Genomic DNA, 20,577 nt, shown 5'->3' on the forward strand with positions numbered 1-20,577 from the left:
GGAGCAGACACAAGGTGAGGTCGGATATGGATAAAGAGGATTCATATGGAGACATCAGGATGGGTTCTGGAAGAAGACAGACATAATAGTGAACTGTTATTGTCGCAGTATAAAACTGAGGTCATCCACTCTGTGATGACAGATGGCTGCACTCACAGGGAGGTCCAGTGCTGTAACTTGTAATTTCAACTGCTGATCTTATTTCCTTCTAAAAACATTGGAACAAAAATACTAAATATTAATAAAAAAAACCTGAATACATTTCTGAAATCAAGGACTGAACGCATTTCACTTGAATGGAAATTATGTAAATCTCCATATATATTTATTTGTCTACTTTTTAAATTTTCTTTTCTGTCTTTCTGGGCAAGTGTTTCTCACTGACACAAGTCTCACTTGAAACACAAATATAACTCGCTCAGCTTGTTCTGTGTTCTTGGTGAGTTCTGTTGTTCCTTTGTTAATTTAATAGAAGATGCACTGTAAGCATAACCTTTATAAACATCTGCAAAGTACCCTCAGTACTGCTGCTTCTCTATCAACAGACTCTGTGGGAGGTTTGTAAACATGTGTGACTTATCTTGTACTGAAATATGTGTCTTCACTATCGCGCATTAGGGTTTTGATAATCTTTTTATGTTTTTTTTCATCCATCTTCTTCTGCTTATCCAGGGCCAGGCTGCATGGTAGCAGCATCCTAAACAGAAAAGCCCAGACCTCCCTCTCCCCAGCTGCCTCCTCCAGCTTGTCCGGGGGAACGCCAAGGTCGAGCCGAGAGATATAGGCCGCTTCAAATTCTCAAATGCGCAGAAACGCATTACTCGCGTTCTCGGCGCACGTACGCATCACGAGAACGCGAGCACGGACTCGCGATATGTACAATTGGAACACCTGCGTGCGTGATGATGTCACAGGTCCGGAGTTTTACTGCCGTCCCTCTTAATTTAACTGTGAGTAACATGTTATGAAGCTTAACTGTAATCACAGCCAAACCGGTTTACTCAGGAACAAATAAAACACTGAAATAAACCAAACATTAACATTTAGAAGTGATCTAAGTGACTTATATATCATTTTTAACCTCAGTAGTGAAACCTCTATTAATAAAAATAGTGTACATGTACATACGTGTACATACCTTAATAAAAACAAGCAGGTGAGATGTTAGAACGCTTTTATTTCTATTCTAGTGGACACTCAATACTATAGACAGCTGCTGGGGTTTCTTTAACCTGAGTAGTGAGAAGACCGCAAGCGGGAGGGGCGGGGGGTTGAAAACGATGTGCCGGGAGTCCACTGTTGAGTTTTGGACGAAATGCATTCTGGGATATTTAGCTGTACCAAGTCCACACCGATGCATGCTTGATAAAACGGGCGGAGCGAGAACACATCCGGGACTTTTTCGCGTTCTCGGCTTGATGCGTACTTCGAATTGGAACAGTACTTGGTCTCCGACTGATGACGTATCACGAGTACACGAGAACGCAAGACAAAAAGTACACATATTGAGAAACGCCCATAATCTCTCCGGCCTGTCCTAGGTCTGCCCCGGGGCCTCCTCGCGGTGGGACATGCCCAGAACACCTCACCAAGGAGGCGGCCAGGAGACATCAGATTTGAACATGTTGTTTCTGATTCTCACCGGTTCACACTCGGCTGCAAACCGTTCCAGTGCGAGCTTGAGGCCACCACCTCTATGAAGCCAAAAGAACCACATTGTCCAGGAAAAGCAGAGATGAGATTCTGAGACCACCCAAGTGAAAGCCTTCCACCACTTGGCTACGTCTAGAAATTCTGTCCAAAAAAACGAACAGAATCGCTGACAAAGGGCAGCCCTGGCAGAGAAAATAAAGAATTCCCACATCAAAAATTGGGAATGAACTGTTTGATTATTGTAGGAAAGTCATAACTGCTCTACAGTGAGAGTTGGGAAATTTTAGTGTTCAATTTTTAATTTTTAACTATGCTACTATGCTAATATGGACCAACCATTTAGTTGTTGTGTGAATCAAATAACTCAGTATACTGATGTTAGGATTAGTGTGAATAATGTGAATCATCAGTGTTTTAAGGAAGAATAAGATGGTGAATGTTAATTATATACAGATAGTATTTAAAACACCATCAGACTGTCTTTCTGTCAGGTGACTTACCACAACAGCAGCTCTGCTGAAAACTATTTAGAGCGGTTTCAAATATGCCACAAAGGAAGAGTCTGTTGGTCAGTCTGCAGGAAGACATCATGGAGATCAGAGCCCTCTGCATCAGACTGTGTGAGCATTGTCTTTATCTCTACATTAAAGTTGAACTATAAAGACTTTGTCAGAGTCAGCAATGTTGTGATTTGAATGTTTCATGTAGGGGAAACATTTGATGACACCTTGGAGATGTAGAAAGATTTTAGATGTAAGAGTCAAAAAGGTGTGAAGTCACATAATTGTATTTTTTATTTGTGTCTCTTGTTTTTGTCTCTTCAGTGATAACCATCATAATCATGCTGCGTGCACATGCTCAGAAAGTTTGTGAGTATCACTAATTTTCTCACTGATTTGAATGTTAATGTATTTTCATTTGAAAGAGAAAATAATTTAGAAAAAGTCAAGTTGCTATATTTTGGACTTATTTTGTAATTTTATGAATCTTTTTCGGTGAGTAAGTTATGATACATATGTTTTCGTTGTGTATCTAAATATTAACTTTATTTTTATTTACCATGTTGTTGTTCAAGTAAAGAGCAGTTTTCAATGATAACGATAATCTTCAATGATGAACTGAAAATTTCTTTTTTTCTCCTGTTTTTCCTAAATGCAGTTTCTCTTCGTGTTGTTCCAAACAAACTGCAGTTTTTTGAATATGAAACTGTCAGTTTTTACTGCGAGGGAGTATTTCATGGAAACATAGTACACAAGGTAAACGGGAGAACATCCCAGTGTAACAACGGTGGTAACAAAACAGCACAAGGGTCGTTGTGCATTATGACAAGTCTTTATTTGAATGATGGTGGACAGCACTGGTGTGAGATTGAAGGAGGGAGGAGAAGCAACAGTGTCAACATCTCTGTCACTGGTAAGTTTGAATAAAGACAAATTTATTTTATGATTGTTTTAAATGACTTGCATAGCAAATAAAGCTCATCTCATGTCATTCAGCTGGTTCTGTGATCCTGGAGAGTCCTGCTGTTCCTGTGATGGAGGGAGAAGATGTGACGCTGCGCTGCAGAAACAAGATGATTTCCTCCAATATTGCAGCTGATTTCTATAAATATGGGCATCACATAGGGAACAGCTCAACAGCAAACATGACCATCCACAGAGTTTACAAGTCTGATGAAGGACTTTACAAGTGCAAGATCTCAGGAGGTGGAGAATCACCAGAGAGCTGGCTGTCTGTCTCTCTGCCATGTGTCACAGGTGAGAAACAGCAACGTTTCAAAGTAAGATTAGTACACGTGTGATATAAATGATTACTTTTCCCACACTTTAGGAAAAGCTGCTGAGTTTATTTGTTAGTACCATTTTTGAACTATTCTGGAGTATTTCCACAAAGTTGCTAATTTAAGTTACTAAAACCACTGGTCAGTCACTGTCACACTGAGGAGTTATATCTCAATCATAAAGGCAGTAACAGTAACAGAGGTGATAGTAAAGTGACAAAAGTTTCCCAGTTATTCGTTCAGACCTTTAAATCAATAAGCGACAAAATAAATATCGGTCGTTGTCCTATTTTCAGTTCACGTGAGCTGAGAAACAGATGCTTTCTTAGACACTCAGCATGAGATGAGAAGTTAACTTTGGTGATAAATACAGATATGAAGGTGAATAATCACATAATCAAGAATTAGCCAAGGTGATGAAGGCCAGTCCATTTAAGCTGTTCAACAGTAATTTAGCATGTGATAATATTTTAATCACCAAATTAGATATTTTTTTTTTTTTAAATGTGTTAAACAGACTTAAACTCGGCTGTGTCTCACACATGTGACCATCTGTGCAGCCGATCACACAGGGTCTCAGAGAGACCACTCGTCTAACCAGGGCTGCCATATTTACCTCGTCTCACGGACTGTGTTCACTGTGGCGATGGTGGCGCTGCTGCTGGTGGTGGTGGGACTTCTTCACTGTGGGAAAGTCAGAGCTAGAACAGCTAACAGTTCACCCAGATGTAAATGTAACTGTAATTATGACAAATAGAGCAATGAAAGGATAAAAGTACTTTTTGTGTTCCATGTTGATGTTTGTATTCTTTAAAATTTTTAAATGCTATGATTAAAATGATAAAGCCAGAAAACATTTATTACATTATATAATTTTATGGTTTTCCTGATTTATATGCTCTCGGTGGCAAATTGTATGGAAAAAAAATATGTGTTTCTGGGGGAAGAGTCAGACTGAATTTAAACAGTGTCGTGTTTAGTGTAAAGGTACTGTTGTATACTGCTGTTATTCTGTGTTTTGTTACTTCCTGTTTTATTTTGCTAGTCTTCGTTCCCTGTGCGCTGTCTTCAGTTTTCCAACTGTGTTATGGATGTTTTGCCACAATTGAAATAAAGGTCAGTTTCAGTCAGGTTCAGTCTTCTGGGTTTACATCTGGGTCTATTTCCACACACTATGACAGAAAAAAGTTTAACACCATCTACAGGTAGGTTTTTGACCTGTGTTAGAGAAGTCCAAATGTGAAAACAAAAACACAGTAAAAACAGTCATGAAACACAGATGTGCTGGGAAACTTGCCAGTCACATAAGCAGCCTCTCACATGTCACAGCTTCTCAGGGCACAATTTACATTTTTAAATTTACATTTGTTTGCTGCTTTGATCCTCATCTTCATTTGTAAATCACAAAACATTACCCTTTGTCATCAAACACAGAAAATAAATGGTTCATTTCACATTCATGTATGACTGTTTCATCTTTGGATGCAGATTAACACTTTTATTGTGCATAGAAACTCTTAACACTGTTCGGTTTTCACTGCTTGTTTCTGAATATTCTGTGTTGTAGGTGAAAACATTAACAAACTGTCACAGAGCACATGAGACTTTATGTTACTTACAGATACCGAATAAACTTAAAACAGCAGCAAGAGGTGAACAGGAAGCCAGCTGGACTCTGATGATACAGATGAAACTCAGGTGATTTTAGATGATCATTTTAACTGAAGCAAAGTTTCTGAAGGTAATGTGTGTGATATCCTGTGAATATTAGTAAGAATTTTCAGAGCTGTTGCTGCCACGCTCAGAACAAAAAGTAGTCTGCAAGTCTTCACAGGACACATGAGAGTATTGCTGCACAGCGATGAAGGCTTACTGTCTGTGGCAGTCAGGACATGGTTTAGTGCAACACTTCTGTATAGCAGATAATGAAGATGATGATGATAATGAGCTTTATTTGTCACTTGCAGTCGCCTGCAGCGAAACAGGACCCTCTTCTGACCATAGACACATTACACAAACATCACATTGGGAAGACAGGTCAGAACAGGTAGCTTAAAGAAAAATAGTGTGTGTGCATGTTTATGTGTATCCTGAGTTCAACTGAGAGAGTGTCCTTGCACCTGGTTAAGCGAAAGTAAACAGTCATCCAGCCAACCCAGGTGGCCTTGAAGGGTTTAGCACAGAGAGTACTAAACACAGTCCCGTTATCAGGGACAAGAATTTGTTGTTTTCAGCCAGCATTCAGCCGCGATGTGGGTAGCCACATGAGAGAAACGATGTTTGTTTGGGCTGCATCCAATTTCACAGCAGATCTAATGTCCGTCACTGGTCACCAGGTCTGTCAATTTCCTGTTGAAGAGCTGTGAGCTTCTCCAAGATATTATACATGTTGCGTTCAATAAGCACAGTCTCAATACTCACAGCTTTCTCTGTCACTTCAATCATAGCAGCTAGCCTTGTAGGGTTCTGAAGAGCTGTAACCACTTTCTCTAATCTTTGATAAGCCAAGGCTGAGCCAGCTCAGATCAGCAAGAACCCTGTTATCATGGTTCCAAATAGGTATAAATCTTCTATGTCCCCAATCAACAGTCCCACCAGACACACGAGTAACTTAAAACTGCTTCATCACACACACACTGTAAAATGTAATTCTAGCTGTTTGTTATTTCAACATATTATTCTATATCAGTTTGACGATAGATGACTGAAGTTGTTGTTATAACATAGAATTACAAGTTAAAACGTCCCAATTACACCAAAAAAGCTAACTTGAAAACTCATGTCCAGCTAAATCAGAAACTTATGTGAACTTGACAATGCGGGTAAGTTGAGCACAGCAGGATTCAAAACTGCCTCACGTGACTGCTACCGAGGTGCATCATGGGGAATTGGCGGTTAACGACATGCTCACTTTACTTGGACGTTTTCTAATCGTCTTCTTTGGAATATGCTTTCAAGGTGAGTAACATTGGTTATAACTATAAGGAAAGAGAGCTACAAAAGTTGGAACATGTTTTGAATTTATGGCATGATGTGTGTTTTTCTCTTTTACCGAAATGTTTGCTTTAGCTAATGTAACTTTAGCCGACAAGGTCCAGCTTGTGTGTCATGACCAAACTTGACCTAATAAACTGACACATGGCCTTTTTTATGGGTTTAATGTGGCGCTGAGCAAATCACAAGTATTGTGCCGCTAGCTTTAAGGTTGTGCACTCACCCTGTTGCGATATTAGCAAGCTAACTCAGCTAATTAATAAAGCTTATTTCATATTGTCTCTGTACTTGTAAATTTCTTTCAAGTTCACAGGCTGTTGTATTTTGGTGGAAGTTCATTTTGGCAATATTTCCAATAACTGGCTGGGTTCAAAAAGAACTTTTTGGCAGGACTCGGATGCTTGTTGTCATCTGTTTATCCTGTAGAATTATAGGGATTATTTTATATAACCATCATCTTTGTCATTGCATTAATTATCATTTCATCCAAGCATTTATTGAAGTTGCTGGCATTATGTTATAATTTATATTATAGGGGTTATCATAATCAAATATTAACATGTTTATTACAGGTGCAGTTATAACTACTTTAAAATGATTGAGTTAAACATATATATATATATCATAACTCATATGCTGAGTATATTGTTACAGTAAAAAAAAAAGTAGCTGAGCAAAGGCCTGAATGTATTCAGCTTCTTGTGGTATTTGAGTTTGCTTAGTTACAGGTGACGGAAGGATGTCCAGTCCATGGTGACCTCAAAGGCCTTAGATCATCACTATATTCTTAAGAGTATGCCACAAGGAGGAACCTCTATGTTGCAGTTAATTCTTAAAATACATGAATGTTCTGTACATGCAAATTATGTGCTTGTAAACGCAAGAAGGGGCGTTACAATACCCTGATGTTATAAAAGCAATCTAGAGTGTATTTTGGGTAGAGATGTACAACTGTTTTGCAGTTTGCACCTCTCCACGCGGCGTGCATTCATTAAAAATCAATTGTTTGATTGACCTCTTCTGGACCATCATTGTTTTACTCTCATCCTCAATTTCGAACCCATAACAATCCCTATGTAATCACTTAAGTTGTTATTAACTGCTGCATGCTAAGCTGCAAGAGTGCACTGAGGACTGAGACAAAATATGGTCTACAAACCAGCATTATATTAGTTTTTATCAGATAGTCCTCCAGTGTGCTTATTTTTTGCTTTAATTATATTGTGCAGTTATTTGTTACCCTGAAATGCTTTATGCTTAACAACAGCTCACTATTTTGACTTATTTTTGAACTCTTGTGATCAGTATGACTAGATTGTGTGAGTTTCCATACTAAACGAGCTGTAGTGATAAAATAATTGGCATCAGAGACACTGATTTTTGGCATGGTATACTGCAGAAGTTTGTTTTTTTTTTGCATAATTTACCTTTTAATTAAACTGCATTCTCTGTATTGTAACAAAACTAACATTGTTTATATGTCAGAAAATTAGCAAACATGAATAAATGGTGAAAACAATATAATTATAACATATATTTTTATTTTACTTATTTTAGGTCTGTGAAGCCAAACTTGATGCTGGGGATTTATTTTTGTCAGTGGAGTCAAATGGTAAGTTACAATTTGTGCATTTTGTCATACTGGAAACACCTCAGATTATATTGTAATTTAATAGCTCTGTAGAACAAATGATATAAAGATTGTAGTGTCAGGGTACTTCTTAAGAAGTAATATGGCACTATTGATGATCACATGCAGGTGGCATAAACTAAATATTCAGACGTGTTACCAACAAATGATTCATTAACAAAAGCAATGGAGCAGACTGTTTAGGTTCTTGTGGTTGTAATAACATCCATAACTGCAAGTTTGTCATTAATTTATTTTCACAGGTCTAGATGATCACATTTGACTTTGTCATTTAAATGAGGTGGACTTGCAAACTTTATGCTTTTTTGGGTAAATTGCTGTCCACTACATATACACAGAATCTGCACAGTATTTCAGATCTAAAAGGGAGTATGTAATGGACTTGCTGGCTTTAATGTAAAAAGCCTGTTGTGTAACTTTAATGAGGCAGTTGGACTAAAACAGTATTGCTCATCAAGGTAAACATCTGAGGAATAAGGAAATTGTTACTTGTCCTTTTACTCAGTGTTCTTTTAATCGCACGCTTACTAAAGTTTTACATCACATAAGTCATTTTCACAATCATTCTACTTTAAAAGATTTCAAGACAGAGCTTATTGTTCTCTGAACTTCCTTGTTCGCTGAACGGCAGGTAAAGTGCATCTTTTTGTTTGTTTGCTTTTGTGTGTTTGTGTTTTCTCTAATGGGCCTCAGATGACCATTTGCTTAAATTTGGGTCTCAAAGAATCTTTTTTTCATTCTGCCTGTACTCTCCACCCTCTTCTTCTATTGCTCAGGTTGAAGCAGAATTTGCCCGCCTTACATCTGTTGACCTGAAAGGGTTCCTTTTTGCTGTGCTTGACCATTATGGAGAGGTTCGTGGAGCTGTACAAAATCAAGAGCGGCATAGAAAGGCTAACTAGGCTCATAAGATGCTTCGGAGATGATGTAAGTGTTCAACTGCGAAATCTAATCCTTTGTTTAAGTTTTAGGTTATCCAGTTCAACTGATGAACTCATTGAAAGAAAGCTGATAAGTAAAGTCTGTCATCATATTTCACAACTGGACATTTAGTGTGGTAACTTTTACAGAATCTGTATATTGGTGGTAGGTTGGATATCATATTCTACTTGAATGTCCTGATAAGCCTGATTCAAAATCTCCAATGATAATCATATATTGATGGAATTATGCATCAAAAAGCTGTGAATTTGGAGCTGTCTACATGCTTTATAAACACTGTTTAAAAAGTGTTTTTGTTTTCTTTTGACTTCTTTGACCAGAGCCCTACACAAAGGAAGAGGACAGAGGACCTCATTTTCTAAAGGAAGATCCTCACACACTTTCAAGACTGTGAAGGTTAGCATTGTTTCTTTTAGTAAATTTAATAATGACAGCACCACAGTGGATTTTAATGAAACATGTGGCATCTATGAAACAATAGATGCCACATGATAACATGTGTACTTTTTCCTCACCAAATGTATTATTACAAGATCTTTGACACTGGATTTGGTCTGGGTTTCAGAGAAACTAACTGGCAAGCTAGCATTGATATTATTAGTGTCTTGTGTTTATTCATGTCTTCACCAGGGTCTTTGACATTTCGCTGCTGTACTGTTCACTTCAGCTTTACGCTTGATTTCTCACATTGTATATTGTAATGGCAGAGATATGAGGATATTTAAGGGGCTGCAGTGGCTGCTACAGCTGTGGGGGCAATACTTTGGTGAAATGTCCTGGACCCTGGAAAAGAGACTGTGTAGACTGGGTAAGCAATTAAAGGTTACTGGCCGAGAGTCATTGGGCAGCTGGGTAAAGGTGGATGTTGATATTCAGTGCCAATTATGCAACCTGTTCAGCCATGTCTATATGCTCTTTTTCATGCTGTTAATATAGGGGAAAAATAAACTTTAATCAATAAACTGATTAAAGAAGCATTGTCTATGGAGCCATAATCTGATCCTGTAGTGTAGCTGCAGTTTGCACATTTCATGTATTCTCAGCCAGATTTGGTTTAGAGCACAGCCAATATTTAGCATAAGTAGATTTAAATTCACACACTGGTGATGGCAAGCTACATTGTAGCCACAGCCACCCTGGGGCGCACTGACAGAGGCGAGGCTGCCGGACACTGGCACCACCGGCCCTCTGACCACCACCAGTAGGCAACAGGTGAAGTGTCTTGCCCAAGGACACAACGACTGAAACTGTCGGAGCCAGGGCTCGAACCGCAACCTTCCAATTATAAGACGAACTGTCAACTCTTGAGTCACGATTCAGTCATCCACCCATGTGTGTGAATGACTGAATGTGTAAAGCACTTTGGAGTCCTTAGGGGACTAGTAAAGCACTATACAAATACAGGCCATTTACCATTTAAATTGAAAATTTTGTTTGAATTCTGCAATTGAAGACATGCTCAGTTATTTATGAACATGGTCTTTGTTTAAAGCAAGAAATGGATTTGTAACATGGGGGTGCATATCTCATTCTGAAAACTTTAACAACTAATAAGTGTTACCCAAAGCCAATCACCATCATCCAAAGCATCAGTATGGCTCTTCTTTGGAAAGACATGAATTGTTAAGCACAAGGGATATTGTGTAATTGTAATTGTGTAATTTTATTTTATTTTTTGTCTTTGAACCCTTTTATAGCCGACAGGTATTGAAGACGCGTTTTCTAGGAGGATGAAAGTTGGCATTGCGATGGTGAAAGAAGAAGACATCATCGATGTGTTGGTTGTCCTTGAGGCGGCAGTAATCCTGTCTAATCTGAGGGATGTCTCAAGTGCCATTTCCATGCTGATGGGCCTTCTTTTTGCCCTCAACATAGACTATCCAAAGGAACTTAAGGACATCTTTGAAGTCATTCAGAACATCCTAATGAACATTGGTGGAAGGCAGTGCATCTCACTAGTGCATGGTCTAAGAAACAGACTCTTGCAGAAAGCCATGCAGAACTGTAATTGTATGATCCTTAGTGTTAAGGACAGTTTTTATTTTACTGTTTGTTTTTTTTATTCTTGCAAGTTCTCATTCTCACTTTTGTATGTCACTAAATGACTACACTTTACATTCCAGATTAGACAATTACTCATTTGTTCATGGTTTAAGAAACTTATGTGAACAACAATATAATGCTGGACTTTGCAGATGCTTATCTCATGCAAGTCAGTAGTTTTTCCTTTGTTTTGCAATTGAGCAGACTCAAACTAATGTTTCTGAAATATCCATATTATCAAATGTTTCAGAAGCATGCAGTCATTTTCAGAGATATTGGTTCTGTGGAATTTGTTGCAATTGTAAATGAAGACAAATACAAGAGTTTGATGTCTTAGTTATTATAAACTGATCTTTACTGTCACTTATCAAAGGTTTTGTACTATTTTAATATTTCAAGTTTTATGCTAACAGGTGTGACTGAGCACAATGAAGTTTAAAAATTTTGTAAATGTAAAGAATAACTTTTCTAAAATAGCAAGTGTCCCGTTGATACATTACATTAATGCAGACTTTATGTTGTTACTTCACAAGAATCACTACTGCTCCTAGAGTATTGGTCAGAATTTCATCTTCACCCAAACTGGGCTCAAGACCAAGTTCAAATTTATTGTTTCACAGGGAGCAGCCTTTGAGTTTTGATGGATTGTGAGCCTGATGAGCTACGTCACTGATTTTTCTGTTTCTCAGATGACTAAGATGGCACAATAAATGGTGAATGTTGGGTGCTCATGAGTAATTGTCTTGTCATGTTCTTAAAACAAACTTTCTGTATGAAATGATCAGATAGACTTTAATGGAATCTGTGGGGTTTTATTTTTTTCTGTAAACAACAGAAAATTAATTTAAAGGAATGTAGATATTTAAACCTGAGATCTAAGATAAACCTAACAGGTAGTTTTGCTGAAATGGATGTTAGAAAGCCAAAAAAAACAAAACAAAACTTAAGATGTTTAATACACATTTTTCTTTACATCCAGTCAATCAACTCTGATAATTAAAATGAAACTGATTTACAAGTTCACTCAGCTACCTTAAGGAGCTCAGTTAATTAATAAACTTAAATCAACTTAGCTAACAGATTATGTTAGTTAAGCTAAAATAGATTCCTAAGTTAAAAGAACTACTAAAGTATTTGAATTAACTAAAAACCCAAGTCAACTGAACTAGGACAAGAGTTTAAACAATAGATTATTTTAATTTAGCTGAAAGGGTTTTCCCAAGTAAAGATGACAATTAAAGGAGTTGAACTGACTAATAAATCTCAGTCAACTAAACTAAGATGAAAGTTTAGACAACATGTGATTTTTCATTAAGATAACAATTGGTTGTGTTATAAGAACAAACTCTATTTCTTGACTTAACTTAAAATTTTAAGGCAGCCCTTTACCTCATATTTTTAAGTTGAAACAACAAGTTATATTTTACAGTGCAGATGTATAATCTGTTTTACTCCTTAGTCGTTTCAGTTCAACTTTAAGCTGTGATACCAACACAGCCCGATTGTTGTCAATAACAGTCCAACACGTTTGTCCAAAACAAGCCTTTGCTGTAACTAAAAGTTAACTTATTAAGATGTTTTGTAGTAGAGCAATGTGGGAATATCATGATATGATAGAAATAGAATAGAAGAATGAATGCTTATTAGTGAATACCCCATCATTCACTTTAGTGCTGTATTTTTAAGGTTCCAGAAGCAGGTGCATCATGTGGTGTCACTGTTTTCAGAAATGAAGTCATTAGATTAATATTAAGTCACGTTTGCAATTTTTAAAACACCTGCTGTAACTCTGGTCAACTTCAAAGTAACCACAGTGTTGCTGCTTCTCTATTAATGGATTCTGTGTGGTGTTTGTGGCCACGTGACCTGTGACTTTTTACAAACTTAAATCTTTCATTTTTTTCTGATTGTACTTGCATATTTTGTATGGCACTACAATGCTCATAGTGGCCACATACACACTATGTTGCTCTGCAGACTATTTAACTTTAAATCTTTCTTGAAACAGATGTTAATTTTGTGGGATGCAAAAGAGCTGCATTGCTCCAAAAGTAATGTAATATTATTATTGTTGTTTTCAGTTGTGAAACCCACTTGAGATCATCTTGGGTTGTTTGTGATCCATGAAGTGTGAGTTTGATTATGTTATTTGTATCATTTGGAAATAGTGACAAAAAATTCAACCAATCTGCAAATTGTTTTCTTTTGAGGGAGAGTGCATTTGTTTTTGTGTGATTTATAGTCTGCTGTAATGTTGTACATCAGTATTTATGGTCAAAAGTCCAAAACTTGAGTTGAATATTTATCAAAATGCTCCCTGATAGTCAGAAGTCCACATTTCTTCCTGTTCTGATGACCCTGTTTGCATTTGTGGGACTACTTCCTCATCCAACTGAAGTCAGGTGTCCTCATGTGCCCACAAACAGTTACATAACTGTCTCTGTTCTTACTTTCAGTTTAAAACTGCTGCTTTGTTTGGGAACTGAAAGCATCTTCATCTGAAAGGACTGCATTTTTTTTTTCAAAAGTTGTGTTGATAGACAAATAACATTTTAAAATCATGCTCCTAAAACACATCAAAAGCATTCAAACTGTTTTGATTGTGAAACATCTCTAATTAAAATTTAACTGGTCATCATACTGTATTGGAATTGTTGATTCCTTGAAGAATCTTTAACTGAATGTGTCTCAGTGAGCAACCTGCTCACTTTTTAGCAAAAGTCATCATTCTTAAAGATTAAAAAGCAGAAAGCTGTTTTATTTATTTATTTATTTGGAGAAGAATTTTATTAGTTCAGATCGTATAATTGTGACACACGATCTTCACGCTTGCTTTTGCTACATATGCATGTCTGTCTGTATTCTCATCATGACATCAAGTCATTCAGCATTTTTTATAATTCCGAATACAGAAGCTATCTCTCGCTTTCCCTTTCGATCTGTGTACGTGAGCCAGAAACCCTCTCATTGCATTGCAGCATATGCTGAATTCACTGTTCAAGAACAAATAACTAAATGTTTAAAAATGTGGTCACACTACATGGCAGTAATGTTTAAATTAACTTTGCTGTGACTGAAAATAGATTCAGTGTCTTTGGTGATTCGCTGAGTGCCCTGAGGATCACCAGCAGGGGCTTGTTCACCTTTGTTGCCTATGACAGAAAAGTTCATCACACTGAGGATGTGATCATGGGAAACATGAACCAGCCTATAAATTGCATAAAAACATGACTAAGTCTGGACTGGTTCCTTATTCTGCCCACTGACAGTGAACTGAAACAGTGAGGCTTGACTGACACAAAAGCAGTTCAGCTTCTTTGGAAACTAATTATATAAAACTAGATTATTGCATTATATCACCAAAATGTTTATTTAATATTAAAATTATTTTAGTAAATGCTCTTTGCTAACTGCTGTCTCCAGTCTGCATCAAAACATGGAGTCCAGATCTCTCTGCATCATACTCTGTGAGTATTTTATCTGTTTCCACAAGCTAAGTTAAAAACAAATTTACTCATAGCTGTAAGAGTCAAAAAGCATCTTAGTAAATCTTTAGTTCTTTTATCTCTTTTCAGTGATGATCATCATGATTTTGCTGGGTGTACAGGATAAGGAGGTTGGTGAGTATCAGCTGTTTGCTTGTCTATATGAACATTATTTAATATTTAGAGGAGAGAGCAATTCAGAAGAAAAGTAGGAAGCAATAAAATTTGTTATTTTATTTAGCTTTTGAGCTTTTTTTTCTTTCATTGTTCAAGTCTAGCACATCAGTTTTAGTAGTAAAACTAAACTCAATCTTTCTTTCTTCTTCAGATGCAGTTTCTCTTCATATTTATCCAAACAGATTGCAGTTCTTTGAATATGAAGCAGTAACATTTTACTGTGAAGGAGTCGATTATTGTGAAGTTGTGCATAAATTCAAAGGGAAAGTAAAATCATGTAACAGAACTAACGTGAGGACACCAACAGGATCATCCTGCAAGATTAAAACTGCTTATACAGACGACAGTGGAGAGTACTGGTATACGACTGAAGGAGGGATGAGAAGCAACAGTATCAACATCTCCATCACTGGTACTTTTACAGAAAGAATATTTAATATTTAACGATTCATTTTAATTCAGTTAATATAAAATAAATATCAAATGTTTGTTGTTTCAGATGGTGCTGTGATCCTGGAGAGTCCTGCTGTTCCTGTGTTAATGGAAGAAACTGTGACTCTGAGCTGCAGAAACAAAACTGCATCCTCCAGCTTCACAGCTGATTTCTACAAAAATGGATATCTCATCCATAGAGGCTCCACAGGAAACATGACCCTACAGAGAGTTTCAGAGTCAGATGAAGGACTTTATAAGTGCAACATTATAGGAGCTGGAGAATCACCAGAGAGCTGGCTGAACGTCACAGGTGAGATTGTGAGCTGTTTTAAAACAAGGTGTATACATACATCTGATATAATGATTGCTGATGTACTTTCTAAGTAAAGCTGTTAAATTTGTTTGTACAGTATGTTCCTTGAAAAACTGACCAATTTAAACGACTGTTTTTAATTTGAGTAACAAGATTTTAAATGCATCTGTATCGAGAAGCTGAAATGAATATTTGGATGGTTAATCTTTCTTTTCTCATTTCAACTTCTCTGTGTTTTCTAACCATTGTTTACACTCTCAAGATGTAAATTACATAACTACTCCAGATGGTCACCAAGACATGAGCCATTCCTCCTCTGCTGCCACACCCTGGATCATTTGCATCATTTTATTTACTGCTCTGTTGGTGGCAGTGGGACTGTATCACTTTGGAAAAGGTTCTTACTGGGACAAAGGTTAAGAAAATAACATCAACAATATATTTCATTCATAACTTTGAGTTGTTTTTTTTGTGCTGCAAACTCACAATATGTAGTGTTAAGCCAAAACTGGATGTTTTCTAAGCACCAGTAATCTGGAGTCACTGCACCTTAAGTACTGTTAAATTGAAAAAACGTTCTAATTAATTACATTTTGCATATAACGTATTAAATATTTTTTACTGCAGCATTGTGTTGTCAGTCTACAAGGGTAGACTGTGCAGACTCAGCTGTGGATGGAACAGGTCAGAACATGAACATCTTACACATCAGTTATTATTATTATTATTATTATTATTATTATTATTATTATTATTATTTGTGCCTGGTGATTCTGTCAGACAGATATGTTGATAGGTTTTTACAGAAAGTGAAGGTTGTAAACTAAATGGCTTGAACTAAGAAATTGTTTATTTTTTTAATCTGTTGTTTCAGTCTACATAGAGGCCAGCACAGTGGATGCAGACAGAGCAACGTATGCCGTAGTAAGAAAAAACAGGAAGAGGAAAGGTATGTCACTGAGCAGCAATAGTTACTATGAAGAAAAGATTGCTTTAGATTTCTTGTGTGGTAGTTGTTGTATCTTTGTTTGACGGGCACGTGTTATTTTCAGATTTTCCACATGATATTTGCAAAAGTTCTGTTTCAAATGAAAACCACAAAGACTATAAGACTAAATTTCCTCTTTTAGAGATGGGCTCTGTCTAAGGTGATAGCTGCGAATTTACTCATGCATCCCAAAATGGTTACATGTGCATGAAGTATAATTTCCCACATGCAGTCAGTTTCAAACTACACTCAAGAACTTTGTATTTGTTTTACTGCGTGACAAAGTGCATGCTCTTTTATTTATTCATGAAGAAAGTAATATAGTATGAAATAATTCTAGCGCTACCTTTGCACAAAACAGCATAAAGCCAAAAACCTGTTAGTCCATTGTCCTTTTAGCAATGCTTTAAAATTTCAAATCAAAACCAATGAATGCAGTGGAATGTGTATGAATCATCATCACTGATTTTACTTTAGTTATCCATCCCTTCACTTCCACTGTCTCTCACCATCAGAAGATGAAGGTGTATTGCCCTCTAGACCTGTTCACTACAACTACGCCATAAGGGACACTCAACCACAAGGTGAGACTGATTCTAATTCAAAGCTATTTTCATCAGTGGACTGAGATATTAGAAACATCACCCAGTAATTTGTCTTAGTCACGGATCTCAAACTCATTTTGCACTGAGGGCCACATACAGCTAACTTCGATTTCAAGTGGGCCAGATGAGTGAAACTTTCTGGTAAATTGAAGATTTTTAATCCCTGAGATATCTTAATATAATATAAAAAAGCCCAATTTCAACAGCACATCTATTTTACATAATAAATATGTAAAATTACAGAAAAATTTCTGGTAGATCACTTTTCCATTTTCCAAAGCTGTCCAGACTGTGACATTGGATTCTTCTGCCGGGCCAATGTGGCCCGCTGGCTATTTGTTTGAGACTACTTATAACTGTTTATTCATGTTATTTAAGTAAAGTAATTAAAAGCTTGGGTTAATGACATATCTAATTTCACCTGTTAAAGAATCAGAAGCAGGAACCAACACAAAGATGTCTTCAGCAGGAATCTACCAGCCTATAGCAGAGGATCCATCCTATTCTATGATACAGATGGTAAGACTGTGGGCTGTGATGCCTGATGCGCTGCATTCAGACAATAAGCAATGTGTGATTAAGACTGATGAATTTGGGTTTGATAATATAGATGCTCCCATGTTATTACATGTCAGTGGATTATCTAGAGTTTCTCATCTCATGAGCTATACTCACTCCCAAGTTTGTGTTAGATAATGCTGATATAAAATGCTGATATAACGTGTAGTAGTAAACCTTGATTTTATTACATAAACTAAGAAAAACTAATAGCTTGCGTCAAAAAGGCCACCTGAAGCTCAATGTGTAGTAAAACACGCCGTTTTCTTGTTTTAAAATATTGTTTATTTAAAATAATGTTTTTTTTATACTGTACTTTTAATGTCTTACAGGTTGCTGACAGAGCTGACTGAAAACATAAACACATCTGAGATAGAGTGAAAGTAATGATGTGACCAAGATTTATTAAATGTCTTAATTGGCACTATACACATGTACATTACATGTACCAATGAAAAAAAAGTCTGTGCATGTTCAACTGGATTTGATGTGCTCATGTATATTTTGTTGTAGTTTATGTGTATTTAATCATCTGCTTTTAGTTGCACTTGCTTTGCCTTTTTACACATACATGAATGTTGCTACAAGAAAAAAGCTCCTGCAGCTTTAAAATTGACTCGGTGTGGTCAACCGCTACTCTGTTACTTGTTTTCCAAAACAGATGAACCATGTTTGTGGTCAGCAGTGAAATAAAACCGCAAAGTTGTAAACTGAGCATGTCTCTGACTGGAATGTGGTCCAAAAGCAAAAGTCAGAAGCTGAGTGAGCTCTGGTGACATTATGATAGTAAAAAACAGGATATTATTTAGTTGCTCTGATGTGGTGCTCAGCTCCTCTGTGCTTGGCTTCAGTGAGGCACAGTTAGTTGAATTTTGACAGACTACATAATGCCAATAAATGCTAATTTTTTGCATAATTTCCACCCCTAATTCCCAGTGTTTCAGAACATTTGACAAAGTCATCCCTGTCTTTCCAATAGGTTTTTGATGAGTGGGTGGCATTAAGAACCCATTCTCCCCCTGATTTTATGCTAGAAACGTTACTCGTATTTGTAACAACATCAAACCAAGGTTAAAGAGAGAGAGCAACATCTTTTTGTCTCTTTAACCCTCTATATGTGAGATAGAGGCATCTGACTCTCCTATTATATAGCAGCATCTTGAAGTGATCTTACAGCAACAGGCAGAATTTGCTTTTCAGGAAAAAAATAACTAAATCTCCAAAGGTTTGGTTAAACTCATGTATGTAATATTTGTAGCCATAAGAGTGACAAATGTTAAACAGCTTTGGCAATCATCACACATGCAAAGATGTTCTCCCTGACATTTTTTGAATATGTCTGAATTAAATTGTTAAGCATGAGGATTCTCACATCCTGCTAAGAATCCATGCAGATGGGGGTGGGACTAAAAGCATGCTTCCTGCACAGACAACAGTGGAGAACACGTCCCGCTTTGGGACTAGTTTTCCATTAAAAATCTCTCTTTTGTGCTGTATTCATTTGCTTATTATGGACCAGTCTACCGTTGTGAGCACTTTTGTCTGCTGCAGATTGTTTTGGTTTTTTTTTTTTAGTTTGTTTTGTTTTGTTTTTTAAAAAACAACCTTAGCGAAAGCCTACTTTCATTGGTGGTACTTGCGCTCCCTCTAGTGGTATGCGGGAATTCCTACAGAAGTTGGACTAGGTGGTATATAATGATGTGTTACGTGGTGCTGTGGCGTGTCCAGCGGGGTGGCCTGGGGGGGCACAGGCCACCCCCCCAACCAGACTGGCCACCCCAGGTGCCACCCCGAAGCCAAAACAATAAAATCCAATGAAATATCAAATGTACGATTATGTTTTCACAGTGAAGCTCAGATATCCGAGTGTAAGTGAATGCAGCATCGGCTTCTGCGCTCTGAGCATCATGTTAGCAAAGGTAGGAGAGCCAAGCATGAAAGACAGCATCACAGAAAAAAGGTTTTTGGCGAAAGATTAACAGTTTAACATAGCTGGACTGGCCATCGAGCATGGCGGAGCTTCCACGGCGGCTAGCAGGTGGATGAGGGAAGGGTAGGCAGGAGGAGGAGAGACCGAGGCAGCCGCCAGTCCGAAAGGCCAGGTGAACTGAACTTCAGGTAAGAAGTTATGACCTGCAGTCTATCCGGGTCAGATATAAACCAAGTTTAGGTGGAGTTTATTTTCGTTGTGCTGACTTTTTACAGTCAGTTACAATAACACGTACTGTGTACTAGCTAGCATGATGGAGTTTCTATACAGCTGGGCGGGTGCTGTGATGTTACTGATGGTGAACTTTATTTTATTCATAAGGTTAGTTTGTAGAGTTGCCAACGGCTCCTTAAAAATGGAATGGTCCCTCATTCAGAGACAATATTACGCGTTTCGTATTGAGCTGAGAAGAGACACAGTTTGTCCCGAACTTAAGCTAGAATGAAAAAAATACACAAAGCTGGAGTTATTCTGTGTCTTTGCTGCACAGCTGCCTCTTCTTCTCTCATTCTCTCCCCCTCTCTCTCCTGTTGCTACTTCAATCATGAAACTGATCAATGATCAGCTGATCGGCTTTTCTCTTGTTTATTTATCGCCCACTTTGCACCAGAAAGAGGAAACCAGCGGATGTCGCGCTAAACAACAGCAGCACGTTTAAGCTTGATCAGCTGTTGTTAGAATTTATTTAATATTAATTTCTAGTATCAGCTGATGTTTGCTGGAGCCACAGCTGTAAAAGCTGCTGGCATGATGTCGGTTTGGATATGTGGTGAGAGGGAAACATGCAGATGAAACCAGGAGATGTCCTTACTGAATCATCAGAGCTGAACAGGTGATGGAGAAACAGGTTTACCTTTTAGGTGACATGGATGAGTTGAAGGGAAGTTATGAACTGTTTCTGAGAGACAAATAACACCAGGATCCTTTTCTATGTAGCTGACAGCTGGTAACTGTGCAGGGGCG

At 37.4% G+C, this 20,577-nt stretch overlaps 2 protein-coding genes across 3 annotated transcripts; both read left to right on the forward strand.

The window, feature by feature from the left end:
- Nucleotides 1-1,568: 1,568 nt before the first annotated feature.
- On the forward strand, nucleotides 1,569-4,803 carry LOC120436258 (low affinity immunoglobulin gamma Fc region receptor II-like). Of its 2 annotated transcripts, none has more exons than XM_039606961.1 (5): nucleotides 1,569-2,273; nucleotides 2,478-2,522; nucleotides 2,812-3,066; nucleotides 3,150-3,410; nucleotides 3,951-4,803. In XM_039606961.1, the coding sequence occupies exons 1-5, from the start codon at nucleotides 2,198-2,200 to the stop codon at nucleotides 4,028-4,030; spliced, it is 717 nt and encodes a 238-aa protein (XP_039462895.1). In that variant the 5' UTR covers nucleotides 1,569-2,197; the 3' UTR covers nucleotides 4,031-4,803. The 2 variants fall into 2 exon arrangements, with proteins under 2 accessions (XP_039462895.1, XP_039462891.1); XM_039606957.1 differs by having other exon boundaries at nucleotides 3,994-4,803.
- Nucleotides 4,804-14,345: 9,542 nt separating this feature from the next.
- On the forward strand, nucleotides 14,346-18,318 carry LOC120436256 (low affinity immunoglobulin gamma Fc region receptor III-like). Its single transcript, XM_039606951.1, has 10 exons — nucleotides 14,346-14,530; nucleotides 14,639-14,683; nucleotides 14,877-15,137; nucleotides 15,225-15,470; nucleotides 15,736-15,888; nucleotides 16,101-16,157; nucleotides 16,348-16,422; nucleotides 16,977-17,045; nucleotides 17,497-17,585; nucleotides 17,957-18,318. Exons 1-10 carry the CDS (start codon nucleotides 14,500-14,502, stop codon nucleotides 17,975-17,977), a joined length of 1,047 nt encoding a protein of 348 aa, XP_039462885.1. The 5' UTR covers nucleotides 14,346-14,499; the 3' UTR covers nucleotides 17,978-18,318.
- Nucleotides 18,319-20,577: the final 2,259 nt, after the last annotated feature.

Source organism: Oreochromis aureus, linkage group 3 (genome assembly GCF_013358895.1).
Source record: "Oreochromis aureus strain Israel breed Guangdong linkage group 3, ZZ_aureus, whole genome shotgun sequence".
In the NCBI taxonomy this organism is placed as follows: Eukaryota; Metazoa; Chordata; class Actinopteri; order Cichliformes; family Cichlidae; genus Oreochromis; species Oreochromis aureus.

Bases quoted from the DNA above. Each gene is read 5' to 3' on its own strand.
- LOC120436258 (XM_039606957.1), top strand. From the start codon at position 2,198: ATGCCACAAAGGAAGAGTCTGTTGGTCAGTCTGCAGGAAGACATCATG. The intron at 2,523-2,811 runs GTGAGTATCACT...TCCTAAATGCAG, and splicing joins TGCACATGCTCAGAAAGTTT to TTTCTCTTCGTGTTGTTCCA. The intron at 3,067-3,149 runs GTAAGTTTGAAT...CATGTCATTCAG, and splicing joins TGTCAACATCTCTGTCACTG to CTGGTTCTGTGATCCTGGAG.
- LOC120436256 (XM_039606951.1), top strand. From the start codon at position 14,500: ATGGAGTCCAGATCTCTCTGCATCATACTCT. The intron at 15,471-15,735 runs GTGAGATTGTGA...TACACTCTCAAG, and splicing joins GAGCTGGCTGAACGTCACAG to ATGTAAATTACATAACTACT. The intron at 15,889-16,100 runs GTTAAGAAAATA...TTTTTACTGCAG, and splicing joins AGGTTCTTACTGGGACAAAG to CATTGTGTTGTCAGTCTACA.